The following is a 20,877-nucleotide window of genomic DNA, read 5'->3' on the forward strand; positions in this document are numbered from 1 at the left end:
AGCTGGGCTGTGTGCCGGAGCAGAGCCCTGGCCCTCAGCTGACTCCTGACCCACCAGGCACACAGCTTTACACTGGCTCTGCTCTGTGATGATAGCCTCTCCAGAGCCACACTTCTCCCCACGTGCCAACATTAGTGCCCAAAGGTATGGCTTGGGGGGAATGTACCAAGTGCCCTTTGGGAACAGCTGCCATTCCAGAGTGAAGTGTTTATGGTAAAGTTAACTATGTAGAAACAGAGATGGGGCTTTGGCACAGTATTTCTCCATATGTAGGGTACTAAAGACTTAACCAAGATTACGCCAAAGCCTCTGGAAAAAGATTGGCTTTCAGCAGAAGACAGTGTCAAACTACATATTTTCAAAGTGTGCGTGTGTGTGTGTGTGGGGGGGAGCATTACTAATGCTCTCAGCTGTAGTTTGGCGACTTTGGGACTTTTGAGCATGCCGCTATACTGTTTAAATGGCAGACACCAGTGCTCGCCATAACCCCTGTATAGGCCACCAAAGCACTGCCACACTTTTTCTTAACTGATTTCTCTGAACTATTGTCTTAGTGTCCTTGAGAACTATTATGTTGGGTGACTTAAATTTTCATGTTGACAAAGAGAATTTATGCATCTTTTGAGCTCTAGGGACATTATCCAACATGTTTTTGGGCCCACCCATAACTGCAGCCATACTCTGGACCTGATTATTACGAAGGGGCTTTCTATTGAACTCTCAAAACCTAGGACCAAGACACATGGAAAGGCAGCTTTTTAGCTATTATGCCCCCAGCCACTGGAATTGCCTGCCAGAGAACCTCAGGGAGGCAAAAACTGTGGTCATATTTTAAAGAGCTCTTAAAAAGACACCTTTTTAGCTATGCTTTTCCTTAGGGTGCTTTTTAGTCATTCAGCTTGTTATTCTTTGGTTTTCATCCTCTTTACACTTGTGTAGTAATTATTTCAGGTTTTTTTCTCTCCCTGTGTAGCCCATTGTGTTGCATTCCATGTTTGAAATGTGCTGATTGGATTTGACATCACACTCTGACCTGTTAACATAGTAAAAACCTCTAGAGCGAAAACAGTAAATGCAACAGCAATTATTAAATACAAATAAATAATAAACATTTATATTCACAATCTCATCCGTGCCCTTGCTTTTCAATTTTAAACAAATCAATTTCCTAGTGCATATTTTTCATAGCATACATTATCATGCATCTTTATAAAATAAATAAATTATTCCATGTCAAGTATTTTTATAGGAAAATTAAGCTACCTTACACAATCTCATCGTAGAGCAGTACTATGACCTTGTGGGATAGTCTCTCTCTAAACCGTGTGTACTTTTAATAGGAGATTCAGGGGAAACATTAACTCCAAAATAAACCATCTGATGGAGAAGTCCAGAGATGAAGAGAAGGACCACTCTGGATTGTTCTCTCAGTAGGGCTTGCGCTGAACAGGAGAGATACAGTACACACACAATGAGCGGGGAAGTCTCTCACAAACACCCACATGTATACAGTCATGTAGGGTTGTCAAGATACCAGTATACTACAACACCTGATTTTCAAAAAGGAAAACAAAGCAGACTAAATGCTATGGTCCTTTAAATTTAAAAAACTACAGTATGTCAAATGTGTGCTATAGCTTTGAAAAGAAACGTGATTCTGGGTGACAACATAAGGCTGCTTGTTTACAACATTAGGACTGTTTTCCTCAGGAAATGTAGTCAGCTTCATGTTTTGTTTCCTTGCCAAGATACCTCTCAGTATCGCAACGCTGGTATCGTGATAACCCTACAGTCATGCTACACACACACACAATCAAACCCTTAATATACTGCTCAGTTTACACACTGCCCCCCCATCCCACCTTCTCCAGTACATGTGTAAATATTGGACTACACAGTGCCTTGGGAAAGTATACACACCCTTTGACTTTATCCACCTTTTCTTATAGTTACAGCCTTAATCAAAAAGGTATCTAATAAAACCAATTGCTCGGCAATCTACACACAATAACGCCAAAGCGAAAACAGGTTTTACATTTATCTATTTAAAAAAAAAAAATACGTATGTAAATAAGTATACAGACCCTTTGCCAAGAGACTCGTTATTGAGCTCAGGTGCATCCTGTTTCAATGATCATCCTTGAGATGTTTCTACAACTTGATTTGAGTCCACCTGTGGTAAATTCAACAGATTGGACATGATTTGGAAAGGCACACACCTGTCTATATAAGGTTCCACAGTTGACTGTGCATGTCAGAGTAAAAACCAAGTCATGAGGTCGACGGAATTGTCCATAGAGCGCCAAGACAGGATTGTGTCGAGATACAGATCTGGGGAAGGTTAACAAAAAATGTCTGCAGCATTGAAGGTCCCCAAGAACACAGTGGCTTCCATCGTTCTTAAATGGAAGAAGTGTGGAACCACCAAGACTCTTCCTAGAGCTGGCCACCCGGCCAAACTGAGCAATCGGGGGAGAAGGGCCTTGGTCAGGGAGGTGACAAAGATCCCGATGGTCTCTCTGACAGAGCTCATCTGTGGAGATTGGAAAACCTTCCAGAAGGACAACCATCTCTGTAGCACTCCACCAAATCAGGCCTTTATGGTAGAATGGCCAGAAGGAAGTCACTCCTCAGTAAAAAGGCACATGACAGCCCGTTTGGAGTTTTCCAAAAGGCACCTGAAGACTCTCAGACCATGAGAAACAAGATTCTCTGATCTGATGAAACCAAGATTGAACTCTTTGGCCTGAATGCCAAGTGTCTTGTCTGGAGGAAACCTGGCACCATCCCTACGGTGAAGCATGCTGGTGGCAGCATCATGCTGTGGGGATGGTTTTCAGCAGCAGTGACCCGGGAGACAAGTCAGGATCGAGGCAAAGATAAACAGAGCAAAGTACAGAGATCCTTGATGCAAACTTGCTCCAGAGCGCTCAGGACCTCAGACTGGTGCGAAGGTTCACCTTCCAACAGGACAACGACCCTAAGCACAGACAAGACAACGCAGGAGTGGCTTCGGTACAAGTCTCTGAATGTCCCCCGAACTAACATCTCTGGAGAGGCCTGAAAAATCGCTGTGCAGCAACACTCCCCATCCTACATGATAGCGCTTGAGACGATCTGCAGAGAACGGAAGAAACTCTCCAATTACAGGTGTGCCAAGCTTGTAGCGTCATACCCAAGACCACTCGAGGATGTAATCACTGCTAAAGGTGCTTCAACAAAGTACTAAGTAAATTGTCTGAATACTTATGTAAATGTGATATTTCTGTAATTCTTTTTTTAATGAATTTGCAAAAATGTCTAAACCTGTTTTGATTTGTCATTATGGGGTAGTGTGTGTAGATTGAGGGGCAAAAACAAATCAATTTTAGAATAAGGCTTTAATGTAACAAGATGTTTAAAGTCAAGGGGTCTGAATACTTTCCGAATGCACTGTATATTTTGCCTTCCTGTATTATACTTATGCTAAAATGTTTTATATTCTACTGCCATTTACTTTGTTCGTATTCTTATATGTTATTATTGTTGTAGAGAAAGAATCTGCAAGTAAGCATTTCGTTGGATGACCATGCGTATCCTGTAAATACTACTAATAAAACTTGAAACACACGCGTTAGGTATGAAGATGTACCCACCTGATTAGCTTTTCTTGCTGTAAAAGAAAAACATTCAAGGGTTCAAAAGGTGTCCTAGCAAGCAAACAATAATTAGCAATATCTCAATTGGGTGACCTCATTTAACAAGCTTAACCTGGCAATGACTGAAGGTAAAGGACAGAGTGTGGTGAACCTGAGACGCTCACCTGAGCTTAGGCGGGGTAGCATCACAAACAAAATGGCCACCATGACCAAGATGGATCCAAAGCCAAAGAACAACCACAGTGCAGCGTTCCAACTGTCATACTCTGATAAAACATAACATCCAAAGTTTCAGTCAATGCAGTTTTTTGTAGCATGTTCCTTTCATAGCATAATACGGTATATTGTGTAGGTACTGGGGCTGCCATCTAGTGGCCATGAATTGGTACTGCATACAATGTAGTACGTTCGGATTAATATTCCGTGAAGACTATATACATTGAGTGTTGGAAACATTAAGAACACCTGCTCTTTCCATGACATTGACTGACCAGATGAATCCAGGTGAAAGCTGTGATTTCTTATTGATTTCACTTGTTAATCCACTTCAAATTAGTGTAGATGAAGGGGAGGAGACAGGATAAAGAAGGATTTTTAAGCCTTGAGACATGGCTTGTGTATGCTTGCTATTCAGAGGGTGAACGGGAAAGACAAAATATTGAAGTGCCATTGAACGTAGTAGGTGCCAGGCGCACCGTTTTGTGTCAAGAACGGCAACGCTGCTGGGTTTTTCACACTCAGTTTCCCGTATGTATCTAGAATGGTCCACCACCCATAAGACATCCAGGCAACTTCACACAATGTGGGAAGGGGGGGGTCAACCATTACAAAGGTGTTCTTAATGTTTGGTATACTCAGTGTGTATAAAATATGCTTCTGTAAATCTGCAGAAATGTGTATGAACGCATACTGTATCACTGTACGTAATAAGGTTTAGGGTATAAGGGGTATAAGGTTTAAAACTCCATGAGAAGTTCCTAAAACACCTAACCTGTGACGATGAGGGTGAAGCTTTTGCGGATGGGCATGCGCTGGGAGCTGTGAGACACCCTGCAGAAGTACTTGGAGCCCGAGTCATGCAGGAAAGCGTGGAGCAGGAAGAAGGCCGACAGAGAGTAGGTCCCGTCCTGGTGGTGGCTGTGGCTGGAGTACAGGACAGTGTCCAGCTTCTCTGGTAGGAGGCCTCCACCTCCACCACTGGGCTCCCTGAACCACTCCATTTCCACATCCAGGGGGTAGTAGCCCTCTGCCTCACACACCACCTTCTGCTCCCCCCTGTCCACCAGGAAGATAGTAGAGTCCACGTTCAAGGACACGCGAGGCGGCTCTGAGGGACGATGTCAGAAATTACTGGCATTACAATGAGGATGTTGGCGGTATATAGAAGGTGATAAAAATGGCAGTCCATGACACCTTTAACTGGCTATATTATGGCATAGAGATGGACAAATTCATAAAAGTGTATACCATATCAGGAAGTGATAATAAAAGTAATTAGCTTATTCTTTCAATGAGCAAATGATGGCGCAAAGCTTCAACATTGAAACGTGTCTGCATCAAGTCCTGTGACCCCTAACCCCTCCACCTTACCCATGATGTGCAGAGTGATGTCTTGGCTACCAAACAGCGGAGGCACTGAGACAAGGCAGACATACGTCCCCTCGCTGCTCTGCTTGGTGAGGGGTAGCGTCAGGGATGCGTTGCCCCTACCGATGGCGTTAAGCGGCACCCCGCTCCCCACCGTCTGGCCCGAGCGGCTGGAGTGGCTGAAGAGCGTGGTGCGTTCGCCGTGTCGTTGCAAGCGCCATTCCACTGTCAGGTCAGCTGCCTTATGGTCCACGTCAAACTGACAATGCAGGCTCTGTTGCTTCACTAGGCCCACCCGCACAGAGGGAGAGCGGGTGAGGACTAGCATCACAGCTACACACAGGTCACAGTCAAGGCAGGGCAGGAAGGGGGTGCAGAGGAAGGAGAAATTTAGAAAGAGATTATAGCCAGGGTCTCATTCTGATGCGTCTGACATAGACATACAATACAGTATATGTGACTCAGACTTTCAGGAGAGAGAAGTATTGGACAATTGACCTAACATTTTTACTCATACATAGATATACAAATGCCTAAATCAAATAAACAAGGGTATAAAAGGAATAACTGACATACAGTACCAGTCAAAAGTTTAGATACACCTACTCATTCAAGGATCTCTTTATTTGGACTGTTTTCTACATTGTAAAATAACAGTAAAGACATCAAAACTATGACATAACATATGGAATCACGTAGTAACCAAAAAAAAGTGTATTTTATATTTGCGATTCTTCAAAGTAGCCACCCTTTGCCTTGATGACAGTTTTGAACACTATTGGCATTTTCTCAACCAGCTTCATGAGGTAGTCATCTGGAATGCATTTCAATTAACAGGTGTGCCTTGTTAAGAGTTAAATGTGGAATTTCTTTCCTTCTTCATGCGTTCGAGCCAATTAGTTGTGTTGTGACAAGGTAGGGGTGGTATACAGAAGATAGCCCTATTTGGTAAAAGACCAAGTCCATATTATGGCAAGAACCGTTCAAATCAGCAAAGAAATACGACCGTACAGCACTACTTTAAGACATGAAGGTCAGCCGATACGGAAAATGTCAAACTTTGAAAGTTTCTTCAAGTACAGTCGCAAAATCCATCAAGCGCCATGAAACTGACACTCATGAGGACCACCACAGGAAAGGAAGACAGAGTTACCTCTGCTGCAGAGGATAAGTTCATTAGAGGTACCAGCCTCAGAAATCGGCAATTAACTTCGTCTCAGATTGCAGCCCAAATAAATGGTTCTTTTACTTGAACTCTGAAGCATCAACATCAACTGTTCATAGGAGACTGCGTGAAGCAGGCCTTCACGGTTGAATTACTGCAAAGAAACTACTACTCAAGGACACCAATAAGACGAAGAGACTTGCTTGGGACAAGAAACATGAGCAATGGACATTAGACCAGTGGAAATCTGTCCTTTTTTGAGATTAGACATTATTGGTTCCAACCGCCGTGTCTTTGGGAGACGCTGAGTAGGTGAACGGATTATCTCTGCATGTATGGTTCCCACCTAAAAGCATGGAGGAGACGTGTGATGGTGCTTTGCTGGTGACAGTGTCAGTGAATTATTTGGAATTCAAGGTACACATAACCAGCATGGCTACCACAGCATACTGCATCGATACGCCATCACATCTGGTTTGCGCTTAGTGAGACTATCACTTGTTTTTCAATAGGACAATGACCCAAAACACACCTTCAGGCTGTGTAAGGGCTATTTGACCAAGAAGGTGAGTGATGGAGTGCTGCATGAGATGACCTGGCCTCCACAATCACCCGACCTCAACCCAATTCAGTTGGTTTGGAATGAGTTGGACCGCAGAGTGAAGGAAAAGCCTCCAAGTGCTCAGCATGTGGGAACGCCTTCAGGACTGTTGGAAAAGCATTCCAGGTGACTACCTCATGAAGCTGGTTGAGAGAATGCCAAGCGTGTGCAAAGCTGTCAAGGCAAAGGGTGGCTTCTCTTAGGTTCTGATTATTAGAGTAAGAACTCGGACAGTGAAAGCTCAAACCAAGCTTATTCTTCCTAAAGGATCGAACAGCTGAATCGACGAAAACATTCACACCAGCACTAGTATTTAACCCTTTCTCCTATGTGGAGTCACTTCCTACACATTGGAACAGCCAATGCAGCTCTGTTGAGACAAAACCCTTCAGTGAAATTGGTTCTTCCTCAACTCATCTGACCTCTGCCCCAAAGTGCTCACTCCTCCCCAACTCACGGCTGTCATGGTGACTGGTACCAGACTGTCTCTTCTCCTCCGAGGAGCCCTGTGGCTAACAATAACATATCCTGACATCCATTACCCGCTCTCCCTCAGTGACATGAATAAGTATATTTCCATTCTCAGAACCAAACACTACTTTGAAGAATCTAAAATAGATTTGTTTATCACTTTTTTGGTTACTACATGAGTCCATGTGTGTTATTTCATAGTTTTGTCTTCACTATTATTCTACAATGTAGAAAATAGTAAAAAAAAGAAAAACCCTTAAATGAGTAGGTGTCCAAACTTTTGACTGGTACTGTATGTTACAGACTAGAGCAGTGCTTCCCAAGGTGTGTAGATATTTGCCCTAGCACTAACACAGTTGAATCAACTAATCATCAAGCATAGTATCAACAATAAAATGTGCACCAGGATTGGGAAGCACTGGACTAGAGTACAGCCTACAGCTACTGCAGAAGTTTCAAACTCATTCCACGGCTGGCCGAGTATCTGCGGGTTTAGTTTTTTTCCTTTCAATTAAGACCTAGACAACTCAGGGAGGAGAGTTCCTTACTAATTAGCAGTGGTGGGAAAAGTACCCAACTGTCATTCTTGAGTAAAAGTAATGATACCTTAAAATACAAAAAGACTCAAGTAAAAGTCACCCAGTAAACTCTAAAAAGTCAAAAAATATTTGGTTTTAAATATACTTAAGTATCAAAAGTATAAATCATTCCTTATATTAAGCAAACCAGATGGCACCATTTTTTTATTTACGGAAAGCCACAGGCAGACTCAAACATTTAGACATCATTTACAAACGAAGCATGTGTGTTTAGTGAGTCCGCCAGATCAGAGGCAGTAGGGTTGACCAGGGATGTTCAGTTGATAAGTGCGTGAATTTGACCATTTTCCTGTCCTGCTAAGCATTCAGTACTTTTGGGTGTCAAGGAAAATATATGGAGTAAAAAGTACAATATTTTCCTAAGGAATGTAGTGAAGTAAAAGTAGTCAAAAATATAAAACAGCAAGGTAGATACCCCAAATAACAACTTAAGTAGTACTTTCAAGTATTTTAACTTAAGTACTTTACACAACTGCTAATTAGTGACCGTAATCAAGTATAAGGGTGGAGAGAAAACCCAGACTCAGCCCTCTGTGGAATGAGTTTGACTTGATCTACTGCACAAGAAATAGACAGAAGGAAAAGTCTGCATTACTTGAAGTGGTTAGCGCCGCTCTGTCTGCGATGGCGGCCCAGTTGCGGTAGTGTGCCTGGCCAGGTGTGGGCGTTGCAGGGGTGTGTCTGAGGAAGCTGGTGATGATGAATACGCCGTCGGTGTGCCGTATGGTGCAGGTGAACCAGATGTCATGCTCCTGGGCTCCTAAACCTGGCCAACGCATCTGGAGGCCCTCTGTGTTGTACCTGCGGATCTCACACCGCAGCTGGTGCTCCACTACTCCTTCAATGTACTTCCTCATGTCCACCTTAGAGCCTGAACACACGGTTTGAAGCGCATCGCTCAGTGTTGAAAACAACAAACATTAACCAGTGAAGAACATATAACCAAATCTGACATTTGTTTAGCGGTTTCTCTCATTCACCTGTAACAAGGAAGGTGATCGTATTAGGGTTCAAAGCACTGTCCCCTGGATGGCCAAACTGCAGCCCAGCGTCTCTGTGCTGGTACTCGGTTTCAGCATGTCCCTCATCATTGAACGTTACACTTTCATCCACCAGCTGACAGGGCAGCCAAGGCACCTGTTCGAAAGACTGGATTCCTGGCACCTCTGTCAAATCGAGGAAAACGTAGAATAATCACTATGAGAGTTTCAAATGTAACTTCACATTTAAAAATCAATCATAATTATAGGCTAACAAACAACGCTGAACGAGCACAACATGCCTGGAACCATCAGATTAAAGAAATGACAGCAAAATAAATAAAGGTCATAAAGTAGCCTACCTCCACAGAGAAATAAACAGATAAGAATATTGACGTTTAAACTCATGTTACAAAACGGTCTTCTGGACCTATCTGTCCCTGTGCCACTCAACTCGAAGAGCTCTTTCACTTTCATTTCAGACAACTTGATGCAAGTGACTAAAACAGAACCTGCTTGTGCAGCTGTCCGTAAGACACGTTGACATTTGATTTTTACAATGGCTTGTATTAGTAAAGTAATAATCCGATATGTGAATGAGGAAGAAAGTGTTAAACTACTAGGGAAAACAATATTAAAACCAAAACATGCTACTGCAACTAAACAACCCTCCATATACATCCATACCATGAGTGGCGCTGTAAAGTTAAAGTAAATTTTGTCGCTCTTCAACAAAAAAATCCGCCCACGTGACCTTGATGCGGAAGAAAGAAGACTTGTTTTGAGTGATCGAAAAACACGTTTCTTTCATTGGTTTATTGTAATATCGCATTGGAAAGTAAGTATCTAGTTACAGTATTAAACTTCTCGTTTTATTACAATTAGTAGAATAATGCATTGAACAAAAAAAAAAATGTACACGTGCTCTTCGTTGTAGTTGGCTTGGCGTGGAATTGGGTCCAGCGTGGATGAAAGGATGCACATTTGAAGACTGAACTGCGCCTCACCCAAACAATGAATCAAGGTAGCAATGAGATTTGAGTTGAATGCATTGGCTTATAGTTGTAACATGTTAACTGTATGTATTTGCTGAACTGGCTAGCTGACAATACACATTATTTACAGTCAGGTGTTAACTAAATCTATTTCAAGTCAATCACTGACAGTACCCCTTTTGATTTCAACTAAACGTCATTTTCCCATTGTAGAAGTGCTCAGTGACTTTTGACCTGAATGGCAAAACATTTTAGAAATGTGCTCAAAGTTGACCTATTTTGCATACCATTTGACTTTTTCCACATTATGTTACAGCCAGTAATAAAATTGATTAATTGTTCTCAATCTACACACAATACCCCATAATGAAGCAAAACCCTGTTTAGACACTTTTGCAAATTATAACTGAAATCACTTACATAAGTATTCAGACCCTTACTCAATACTTTGTTGAAGCACCTTTGGCAGCAAGTCTTCTTGGGTGACGCTATAAGCTTGGCATGCCTGTATTTGGGGAGTTTCTCGCATTCTTCTCTGCAGATCCTCTCAAGCTCTGTTGGATGGGGAGCGTCGCTGCACAGCTATTTTCAGGTCTCTCCAGAGATGTTCAATCGGGTTCACTCCTGCATGGTCTTGGCTGTGTGCTTAGGGTCATTGTTCTGTGGAAGGTGAATCGTCGCCCCAGTCAGAGGTTCTGTGTGTTCTAGCAGGTTTTCATCAAGGCTCCCTCTGTACTTTGCTCCATTCATCTTTCCCTCGATACTAACTAGTCTCCCAGACGCTTGGCTTTCAGGCCAAAGAGTTCAATCTTGGTTTCTTCAGACCAGAGAATATTTCTTCCTCATGGTACGGGAGTCCTTTAGGTGCCTTTTGACAAACTCCAAGCGTGCTGTCATGTGCCTTTTACTGAGTGATTTTCGTCTGGCCACTCTACCACAAAGGCCTGATTGGTGGAGTGCTGCAGAGATGGTTGTCCTTCTGGAAGGTTCTCCCATCTCCAGAGGAACTCTAGAGCTTGTTCAGAGTGACCATCGGGTTCTTGGTAACCTCCCGTCTCCCCCAATTGCTCAGTTTGGCCGGGCGGCCAGCTCTAGGAAGAGTCTTGGTGGTTCCAAACTTCTTCCATTTAAGAGTGGAGGCCACTGTGGTCTTAGGAACCTTCAATGCTGCAGAAATGTTTTTGTAGCCTTCCACCAGATCTGTGTCTCCACACAATCCTGTCTCGGCGCTCTACAGACTATTCCTTCGACCTCATGGCTTGGTTGTTGCTCTGACATGTGCTGTTTACTGTGGGACCTTATATAGACAGGTGTGTGCCTTTCCAAATCATGTCCAATCAATTGAATTTACCACAGGTGGACTCCAATCAAGTTGTAGAAACATCTCAAGGATGATCAATGGAAACAGGACGCACCTGAGCTCAATTTCAAGTCTCATAGTAAAGGGTCTGAATACTTATGTAAATAAGGTATTTCTGTTTATTTTTAATATAGTTACAAAAATGTCTCAACCTGTTCTTCGCTTTGGCATTATGGGGTATTGTGTGTAGATTGAGGGATTTGTAAAAATGTAAATCAATTTTAGAATAAGGCTGTAATGTAACAAAATGTGTAAAAAGTGAAGGGGGTCTGAATACTTTCTGAATTCCCTGTATATCTTCATCACTGGGGGTGGGGGGGGGGGGGGGATGGTTTATAATGATATGACTTAAAAGTTTAGGGTTGTCAAACTATTGTATAATTACTTAAACATTTCTTTAATAATAACTGTCATTTAACCTTAAACATCAACTATCAAAAAACGTGTTGACTTTGATTTGTCATATTCACACGTTGTAGCTTAGACCCCTTTTTACATCATCTGAGGTTGTCTTGTGACTGCCATCGGTTGAGACACAACGTGCTCTTGAGTACAGGGTGGGTGTCATGTTTTGGCTGATAAATGTATTCACAAGTTGACATTTCAACTTACAAATGGTACCACAAAGATGGTTGGAAGTCCATACATAGAATGTTGATTTGAATGGGAATATCTGTTTTAAAATTCTACTCTTAATCTTCCAAAGGAAACCTATTGAAATCATAGAAATATAGACAATAGAATATATATGTTCTACACAGGATTTTATTAAGAATGTATGCATTGTAATTTCAGAAAATGTCAAATATATTTGCAGTAATAGTGGAATGGTGTGTTTCACAGTATTACTTTACCCTCCAGTGTTGGGATTGGCTATGATATTCGCATATTGGTTTCCTCCTTCCTGAATGGCATCTGATTTCAAAATGGGAAAGCTGTTTTGACTTTGCAGCTGTGTTAATCAGGTCAAGTGGTAAATGTAGAAATCACTGTCATTTCCTGATTGCTAAAATTCTACACTGTTCGCTCAGTTTCAGAAAACAAGCACTGAATAGTGTAGGGAATCGGTGTACCATCTAAATCGCTGTGTGTTATATTTTTAATAGCAAAAAAATGTATTTTCAGCTGTTTGAAGCTGATGGACCCAAACCGAAAGTAAAAGGCTGGAATGCCATGTTACGGGGAAATGGGATGCGGTGGAGGAAATTTGTTTTGAATGCAGCCAAGTGCTGTTGCAAATCACCTAGCTTCCACATAGGTGCTACACCTGTAATTTCACCCCTATCAGTTGACATGTGAATGTGGGTGGATCGGCAGGTAGCCTAGTGGTTAGAGCGTTTGGCCAGTAACTGAAAGGTTGCAGTATCGAATCCCAGAGCTGACAAGGTAAAAATATGTTGTTCTACCCCTAAGCAAGGCAGTTAACCCACTGTTTCCCAGGCACAGAAGATGTGGATGTCGATTATGGCAGCCACCCGCACCTCTGATTCAGCCACCCGCGCCTCTGATGTGGATGTCGATTATGGCAGCCACCCGCACCTCTGATTCAGAGGGGTTGGGTTAAATGCGGAAGGCACTCACACAACTGACTAGGTATCTCCCTTCGTGATAGTAATCAGAAGATCACATTTCAATGACGTAGCAGCTAAACTGCAGTGGTCTGAAGGATAGGTCCATGCTAAGAATTATATTTATGTGATTGAAATGACACCCACCCTGTATTCAAAAGCATGTGTATCAACCGAAGCTTGCAACCCTATTTGTAAGCTTTTTGAATGATATCAAACTCAACCGTTTATCATTTCCAGTGATGGAGATGTGGTATGATGGGGAATGCAAAATGGGTCAGCTTTAAACAAACACCTTTATCTCTGGAATGTTCTGGAATTCCGTTACTTTTTGTAACTTTCTGACAACTCCTTCCATGGGCAAACATGTATGCAAAGTTTTTTTTAAATCAAAGAGGATCTGTCAAGTGACTCAACTCAAATGGATTTGGCCCCGGCAACCTGGTCTGTGTACTGAACTAACTACTCTGTAGTCTACTCATGTGTTCATGCGTTCTTACTCTTCTGCCTGTGCTTTCAGATTCCTGGCTGAGCTGTGAGAAGACTGCCATTCTCCAGGGAGGCTTTCTGTTGGCCAACAGATTGTGCCAGCCAGCGTCACTCAGTGCCCTGCAGAAGGAGGACTGGAGTAAGGTTGGCCACCCAATTCTACAGGCTGTCAGAGAAATATGTGGGCAGGAGCGAGGTAGCTGTCTGAGCAGTGTTCACTGGAAGAAGAAAATCATCTGCGTCTTATGGAGCAAATTACTGGGGCGGGAGAGCGAAGAGGACATGGAAATCGGCTGGAGGGAGAATCCATTCTTCTCTCTGCAGAACAGTCTACCTGACATTAACCGAACAGTGATGTTTGAGCTGGTCAAGTTGAAAGGCTTCTCTCAGATCTACGCCCAGCTGCTTTTGTGTCTGCCGTCGTCCCACCTGAGTTCTGAGCTAGAGAAGCTAGTTCAACACATCACCCGAAACAGCACTGAGGAGGACGTCCGCGTCCTGCTGGAGGTGTGGTGGGAGCTCTGGAAGGGCAGGGAGGGAAGGCGAGAGGACGACCTAGATACGGTCTTTACTAACCAGTGGACCCGCCTCCCCAACACCACTGGCCTCTCGCCTCATGCTGCCAAGAGATTCAAGTCAAACCCAGATACCCCAACATCAACACCATCCACCAATGATGTGCTGTCCATTCTTTTTCATGCTCTGGAGCAGGTGAAAGAGCATCTGAGCACCTCTGACCTTTGCTACCGTGCCCTATCCAACTGCCTCGACTCCCTGTACACCTCACATCTGATAGACCAAGCGATCATCCTCCCAGCTGAGGTGCAACTTCAGAGCCTGAACAGTGCGGTGACTGTCAGAAAGAGGCATGCTGGGATAGAGAAGTTTGATCTGGTCCAGGTGATAAGCGGGGCCCACAGTGACCTGAAGGCAGCCCACACACCCTCCCAGTTTAAACCCTGTGGAATGACACTAATGCAAGCACTGCAGACTGTCTCACAGCTCACTCAGGCCTGGGAGAAGAGAGGGCTGCTGGAGATGACAGACAGCTGTGACCCCAGTGTCTTGGCACGCCGTCTGAAAAGCTGTCTGGCCAGAGTGCTCGAGTCCCTAGAGGAACTTTCCATGTCTGAGACCATGGATGAGGGTGAGCGCCAGACACTGAACAATGTGCAAAGCACTTTTAGAGGCTTGTTAGTCTCACTGTCCTTCCCCGACACAGAGAGCAACGCTGGGGAAATGGCCCACATTGCCGTAGCCATCATTAACCACCGCTTGGAGGGCTTCCAAGATTTCACTATGCTATTTGCAACTGAACTGAGCTGGTCCCTGAGTGTGGAGGAGTGGATCAGCTGTCTGGAGAGAAACAAAAACGCATTCCAGCGAAAGGACATTGTCATGAAATTAGTCTCCACTCTCATTGCAAAGTGCCAAATAGATACTGAAGAAGTAGAGCACTGCAGAAAGCTGAAGGACATTATTGTGAACATTTTCGCAGAGCTCCCCTTAGCTGAGAAAAACACAACATTAGCGGAAATGCTAACCTGCTCTAAGAAGGGTCTCCAGGGCTCTCTGCCCCAGGCTGTGATGGAGGGCTTTAGTGAGGAGCTCAACATGACGTTCAACTGCATCATCCAGGGTGGATCGGCGCAGAACAACCTCAGCTTGGCCGTGGCCGCCATAGCCCGCGTGGCCTTTCAGAACCCCGAGGCCACCCTGCGTCGGTGCTGCCATCTAGCGGTGGTGAACCATGGGGCCCACAGCCTCCTCTCCAAGATACTCCAGCAACTCCCAGGGCTGAGGGGAGGTGCCCCCGGTTGCACAGAGGGGACGGGCAGCTCTGCGGGGAGCTTACTGTGCAGCTGTCTTCAAGATACTGCCATGACTAAACTGTCCTCGGCTAAGGAGGAGGACCAGTTCCTGCACTTCCTGGTTGCACTGATGCAGCCGAGCATTTCCGAGAGCGGACAGAGTTTCCTGCACCCTGAAGAGGTTGTGTGTGCCTTCGTCCTGCCTCACCTCTCCCCCTCTGGCTCTAGCACCTGCAGCCTGGAGCTGTGCCTGCATTTGCTCCACTCTGCATTTTCTCTGGATTTCCAGGATGCATCACCACACTGGGTCATGAACTGCTCCCCGTTCCCCCTCCTTTGCGTCCTCTGCCAGCTCCTGAATGAGGGCTGCGGGTGCTGGGAGCTTCCTGCAGAGGGCGCATCACGTCACTTATCCATGGAGTCCAAGGTGCTGCTCGTCACTGTGCTGACTGCATTGGGCAAGGTGGTGGGACGGGAGGTGGCCTCAGCCCCCAACACCTGGTCCAGAGCCCTTTTCTGGCTCTACAATAAGGTGGAGGCCCTGGACTGGACTGTTCGCTTCCACCTGAAGGTAGTGTGGGGGGATCACTTCAAAAACGAGGTGCCGTCCTCACTGTTGGCTGTGTGCGAGCTGCCGGAGCAGGAGTGGTCTGGCCTAAAGTTGGCCCAGTATGGGCAGGGCACAGGGCTGCTGGCGTGGATGGAGTGCTGCGCTCTCTCTGACGAGGTTCAGGACACCATGCTGACCTCTCTGGCTCTGGACCAGCATCGGCCCGACGACGTCAACATGTTCAGCAAAGGCCTGCTGGTGGCTGTGACACAGACCCTACCCTGGTGCACCGTCGCAGAGTGGGGCAGGCTGCTGAGAGCCATGCGAGAGCTGCTCCGCTCAGGTCGTCTCCACGTGCCTTACTCTCTGGAGTACGTGGACTTTCTCCCCCTGCTGGACCTGCGGCCGTTCTCCTGCGAGCTGCGTCTGTCCGTGCTACTGCTGCGTGTCCTCCAGCTGCTCTGCGGCTCCAGCTGCAAAGACTGGCTTTCCGGCCAGGGCTGGGCCCACGTGGGGCTGCTGTACGCCAGCGCCATGAGAGAGATCATAGACTCCCTGAGGGGAAAGCTTTCGCCGTCTTCCTCCAACAAAGACCCAAAAGAAGAGAGGGCAGCTACCACCACTGCCAGCCAGGAGGTGCTGTTTGTACTGAGCCAGCTCTTCTGCCATGTGCAGCACATTCAAGTGATGATGCCCGGCGGTCAGTGTGAGTCCCTGTTCCTGTGTGCCCTGGAGATCCTGACCCACTACGAGGCAGTACTGGCCGCACACCCCAGCTGCTGCTCCCACCTGGAGACCAAGAACACTCGCCACTTCTTCACCACCATCACAGACAACCTGGACAGTGCCGAGATGAAGGCTGTGTTTTATCAGAAAATTGCTCAGCTGTCATCTTCAGGTTGATGCACTTAAGACAGTGCTCGAATGAGGGTTTATTGTTCCCAGCCTCAAATAAAATGTTCTGACCCAAAATGTACTTTTGAATAAAACTGACAAATTGCGTGTCTTTCATTGGTTTATTAATCAAAACTCATTGAAACAAACTTTGATCATCCACACTAGGACACAAGACAGGGTTACAACTTGATCAAAATGCTTGGGCTTTCAGTGCTTATTTCATTTGTCTGTCAGATCTATTTTCTATTGCAACATTTCATACTTAACTATGAAATAATTAATTTAAATATTTTGGATAGAAAGTTAACCTGATTAGTCATGATGCCACGCTCAGGTAGGAAAAAAATAAAATCAGTAAATATTTCTTGCACAAACTACATCATATAACAGTGTCTGACCCCTGAGAATTGTAATAAATACCAGTCATTTTGTATTCATAGGCAGTTGCATGTCCTAAATTCCACAGACCATTCCTTCAGAGGCAAGGATTGAAATAACTCATGGCATTGAAGACAAGAGGGCAAAGGAAGCATAATTGACATGTTGCTAACCACAGAATTAGATGGCACCTCTAATCTGTCTTTGAGCCATCTTTATGAGAAGGTTGACCCGTTGACCCAGTCTGACACAGGTAGAGGCGATAGGCCTTGCAACACAGCAGCACAAACCAGTAGATCTGAGGTGCTAGTAAGGATAGGTTGGCTAAGTTGCACTGGAGCTGTAGATGGAAAGGCACTTTGTGGAAGGGAATGGTGTACTGCTGACCATACACCCAGTACATGTAGGGAAAGAGCAGGATACGGCAGGTGAAGAAACTCAGCAGAACCATCACACCATTGACTCTGTGAAGCCATGAGTCCTCTAGTCCCAACTAGAGGAAAATATATGGATTGTTTAATGATTGTACACTGAGTTATAGTACAATTCATACTATGTTCAGACTACCTAAAGCACAAATCAAAAACAAAGGAGTTTATGAATCTGGGAGTGGCCTTACCTGGATCAAAACCGTTCCTAATGAGACAAATGGAGTGCTGAATTCAGCCATGAAGAAACAGCCAATGAAGAAGTCTCCACCTAGACCGGTCCTGAGGAACTGAGGAGGAAAAAAAAATGCATGATATGAATATTAAAAATGAACTCATTGAGCACAGCCAGCTGTTGAGGATGACACGGTTGATTATCAATAACAAAAACTGGACTAGTCACAAATTTCAACTGCCGATGTAACGCATCAGACCTAAAGTTGCTGTACAGTAATTGTGCTCTCTCACCAGAGTGATGGGCATAAAGACCGTGAGGAGGACCATGTGATGAAACACCAGCAGGGGATGCCGGAGGAGGAACAGCTTGATGGTAAGGAGGGAGTGCTTCATGTACGCCTTGTGCCCTCTGACCTTTTGACTGTGGTAGTTACTCAGATACATGGCGTAGATATCAAAGGCCATGTAAGGGGCGCCAAACCACACAAATTCATTGGTCAGTCTGTGCCTAAAGAAGATGGGGACATACCGGTACATTAGGATCATGATGAAAGTAAGCACTGAAGCTGGATTTTGTGTTAAAACTGATGATTTAACCAGTGAAACAAATAGAAATGTGGCCTTATTCTTTATCACTGAATCCTCTTCCTACACCCAATGAAACTGGAGGTTCAAGTAAAATATAAATAGGGCCGTGTTTTGGTTAATCATGTCACATGACCTGGAATTAAACATTTATTTAAAAAAAGGTCCCGAAGTCACTGATTCCCCTGTAAACTAACATGTTGAGTGACTAAAATAAAATCGCTTGAAAAGACAGGCTGAGTGGGCGAGAAACATATTCATGGGCGGCCTGAATGGGTGAGAAGCTTATATTCATGAGCCCGACGTTGAGTGACAGCTCTTTGAAACGCCCATGTCAAGCAACTTGAATGTAGTGTTGCAGTAAAATCATCAAGCAAATTTGGTGATACAGAAAGCAACTCAAACACTGACATATTTTCAAATGTCTATTTTGCTATACATCTTCCATTTATCTTGTGAGGCGGTTCACAGCAGCACTGACACGTGTCGAATTGACAACTCCGTCTGAGTTTTGAACGACCCTCCCGCTCCCTTTTTGTTCCTTGCTGGCTGAAGACCTAGCTAGACAGTAACTAACTACAGACGAAAAAATATATTTGCCATAGATGAATAGGATAAACGTTTAATTATATTTGCGGAGACCCTATAGTCAAATTGACTGTTCATGACCTTAAGCTTTTTCAAAACTGTTTCCTTTTTTACTATGAATAATGGAGAAACAGTTTCAGTCACGAAGAAAATAAACACAGCTCAACCCTGCAGATAATGAGACCACAGTGTTAAAATTGGGGCGGGGGAGTTGTGCTCAATTTAAACTACAGAGTACTCTGGTTGACGTGCTCTTGTTATACATGTCAGTCTTTTCTATCAGTGTACTACGGCGTCTGCCCCCCCAAAAACTCTTGTTTTTAATGGCTCTGGTTGTAACAGAGAGTCACTGGTTAAATTCCCACCAATCACTACACGTGATGATTGCTGTTTAAAAGGAAATTATTTAAATATGAATTCTTACCTGTCAGACATCACATCATTGGAGGCAGTAGCAATTATGAACCCAACAATAGTAGCCAGAGTTGCATGGATAGAGGACAGCAACCTTGTGAAGAGATAGAATAGATGAGACTATTATGCAAGTGCGCACAATTGGTTTATCATTTGTTTCTAATATGAATTTAAAATAGCAAACAAATGTTATATTAATATATTGGTGCCAGGTAAAGGGTTATGTAGACAATATAGGGTACGTTAGTGATTATATTTCTAGATAGGCTTCATTTAGTGTATTTTAATTCCTTTGCTAATATGGAAATAAATTATTTTCAGATAAAGCATTTTTTCGGTTGCATGTACGTTTTTATTTGGACCCTTTTTGGAAGTCCATCTGTCGCTCAGTGAAACGCCATTCTTTGGTAAGTACCGAACGTATTTTGACATTATTAAGCTTGACGAACGGTAATGGCAAGTTAAATTGCTCTTGGTTTTAAAGGAGAATCGGCATCTTCTATGTCTCCTGTAAATCCAGGTTGCGGTTCAGTTCTGATATTTTTCTCCGGAGTTGTTGCGATAGAACTAGAAATCTGCTCACTGAAATACCTAGTGTCAGTTACTAGTTAAGTCATTCAATGACAAGAACTGGCTAATTTATGCATACGGAAATAGTCGCACAATAAAGCCTACCTTTCGCTGACCACAAACACATCTGCATCATTCCAATTTTTGAAAGTGGATTCAAGCACTTTCCTGGATATGAAGAACAGTCCCGGGAAAAATACAACGCCACAAGCTAACATATACATGATACACTCGCATTAACCAGCTACACTGTCGAAATACGAGGAAGCAGGAAGCGAACCGTACTTGCATGCGTTCACCCCGAAGATGCAAATTAATAGTAGCTGAGCCTTTTAAGCTCAGGTACGATTCAAATAGTTTAGCATCTGACTGGAATTGTGCAGAGACTTCCCTGTTTTTTTTCTGAGGAAACCTTCAAAATAAAAGAACACATTTCAAAACATTGCAATGTCGATTTCAAAATATATTACAACTAATCAATGACCATTTACTTGTATTGTGCTTATAAGCAAATTCAACAAGAAATGTATGAAAACAATGAAATATTTATGAAAACAATTAAAAATATGGTATAAAAACGTTAAGACTGGTTTACATTTTTTTTTAAAGAACTGTGCAGAGATAAAAGCGAGGTTGGAAATACTTAGTAGGATCTTTACTAGCCATTTTTTTTTTTGGGTGAATGTCATCTAAATATCCAGCAGCGCTTCGTACTCTGCCTATTCCATTGCCCCCAATGCAATACACCAGGGGTGTTAAACTTATTAATCAAAACTCATTGAAACAAACTTTGATCATCCACACTAGGACACAAGACAGGGTTACAACTTGATCAAAATGCTTGGGCTTTCAGTGCTTATTTCATTTGTCTGTCAAATCTATTTTCTAGTGCAACATTTCATACTTAACTATTAAATAATTCATTTAAATATTTTGGATAGGAAGTTAACCTGATTAGTCATGATGCATGGTGTCACTCTTTCAGGTAGGAAAAAAATAAAATCAGTAAATATTTCTTGGCCTAGT

General features: G+C 43.7%; 3 protein-coding genes across 4 annotated transcripts; 1 reads left to right on the forward strand and 2 right to left on the reverse strand.

The window, feature by feature from the left end:
• Nucleotides 1–1,064: 1,064 nt before the first annotated feature.
• LOC109908943 (tapasin-related protein) lies at nucleotides 1,065–9,743 on the reverse strand. Its single transcript, XM_020507749.2, has 8 exons — nucleotides 9,404–9,743; nucleotides 9,042–9,227; nucleotides 8,657–8,932; nucleotides 5,229–5,558; nucleotides 4,630–4,965; nucleotides 3,803–3,904; nucleotides 3,636–3,652; nucleotides 1,065–1,442 (listed from the first exon to the last, which is right to left on the reverse strand). Exons 1-8 carry the CDS (start codon nucleotides 9,729–9,731, stop codon nucleotides 1,428–1,430), a joined length of 1,590 nt encoding a protein of 529 aa, XP_020363338.1. The 5' UTR covers nucleotides 9,732–9,743; the 3' UTR covers nucleotides 1,065–1,427.
• Nucleotides 9,744–9,752: 9 nt separating this feature from the next.
• On the forward strand, nucleotides 9,753–16,820 carry LOC109909365 (gem-associated protein 4-like). The gene is made up of 3 exons (XM_031796014.1): nucleotides 9,753–9,879; nucleotides 9,979–10,065; nucleotides 13,485–16,820. Exons 2-3 carry the CDS (start codon nucleotides 10,056–10,058, stop codon nucleotides 16,715–16,717), a joined length of 3,243 nt encoding a protein of 1,080 aa, XP_031651874.1. The 5' UTR covers nucleotides 9,753–9,879; nucleotides 9,979–10,055; the 3' UTR covers nucleotides 16,718–16,820.
• On the reverse strand, nucleotides 16,817–20,254 carry LOC109908941 (TLC domain-containing protein 3A). Of its 2 annotated transcripts, XM_020507748.2 has the most exons (5): nucleotides 19,957–20,254; nucleotides 19,292–19,375; nucleotides 17,986–18,202; nucleotides 17,709–17,807; nucleotides 16,817–17,582 (listed from the first exon to the last, which is right to left on the reverse strand). In XM_020507748.2, exons 1-5 carry the CDS (start codon nucleotides 20,073–20,075, stop codon nucleotides 17,283–17,285), a joined length of 819 nt encoding a protein of 272 aa, XP_020363337.1. In that variant the 5' UTR covers nucleotides 20,076–20,254; the 3' UTR covers nucleotides 16,817–17,282. The 2 variants fall into 2 exon arrangements, with proteins under 2 accessions (XP_020363337.1, XP_031651875.1); XM_031796015.1 differs by lacking the exon at nucleotides 19,292–19,375 and having other exon boundaries at nucleotides 17,096–17,582; nucleotides 19,957–20,222.
• Between the last annotated feature and the right edge of the window lie 623 nt (nucleotides 20,255–20,877).

The sequence above is a fragment of the Oncorhynchus kisutch genome, linkage group LG18 (genome assembly GCF_002021735.2).
Source record: "Oncorhynchus kisutch isolate 150728-3 linkage group LG18, Okis_V2, whole genome shotgun sequence".
In the NCBI taxonomy this organism is placed as follows: Eukaryota; Metazoa; Chordata; class Actinopteri; order Salmoniformes; family Salmonidae; genus Oncorhynchus; species Oncorhynchus kisutch.

What these genes read in the sequence shown, in the direction of transcription:
- LOC109908941 (XM_020507748.2), bottom strand. Translation starts at nt 20,075, where the DNA reads ATGTATATGTTAGCTTGTGGCGTTGTATTTTTCCCGGGACTGTTCTTC. An exon ending in GTGTTTGTGGTCAGCGAAAG is followed by an intron (nt 19,376 to 19,956) that starts GTAGGCTTTATT and finishes TCTCTTCACAAG; the next exon opens with GTTGCTGTCCTCTATCCATG. An exon ending in TCTTTATGCCCATCACTCTG is followed by an intron (nt 17,808 to 17,985) that starts GTGAGAGAGCAC and finishes TTTCCTCCTCAG; the next exon opens with TTCCTCAGGACCGGTCTAGG.
- LOC109908943 (XM_020507749.2), bottom strand. Translation starts at nt 9,731, where the DNA reads ATGGTATGGATGTATATGGAGGGTTGTTTAGTTGCAGTAGCATGTTTT. An exon ending in GATCACCTTCCTTGTTACAG is followed by an intron (nt 8,933 to 9,041) that starts GTGAATGAGAGA and finishes CCGTGTGTTCAG; the next exon opens with GCTCTAAGGTGGACATGAGG. An exon ending in AGCGGCGCTAACCACTTCAA is followed by an intron (nt 5,559 to 8,656) that starts GTAATGCAGACT and finishes ACCTGTGTGTAG; the next exon opens with CTGTGATGCTAGTCCTCACC.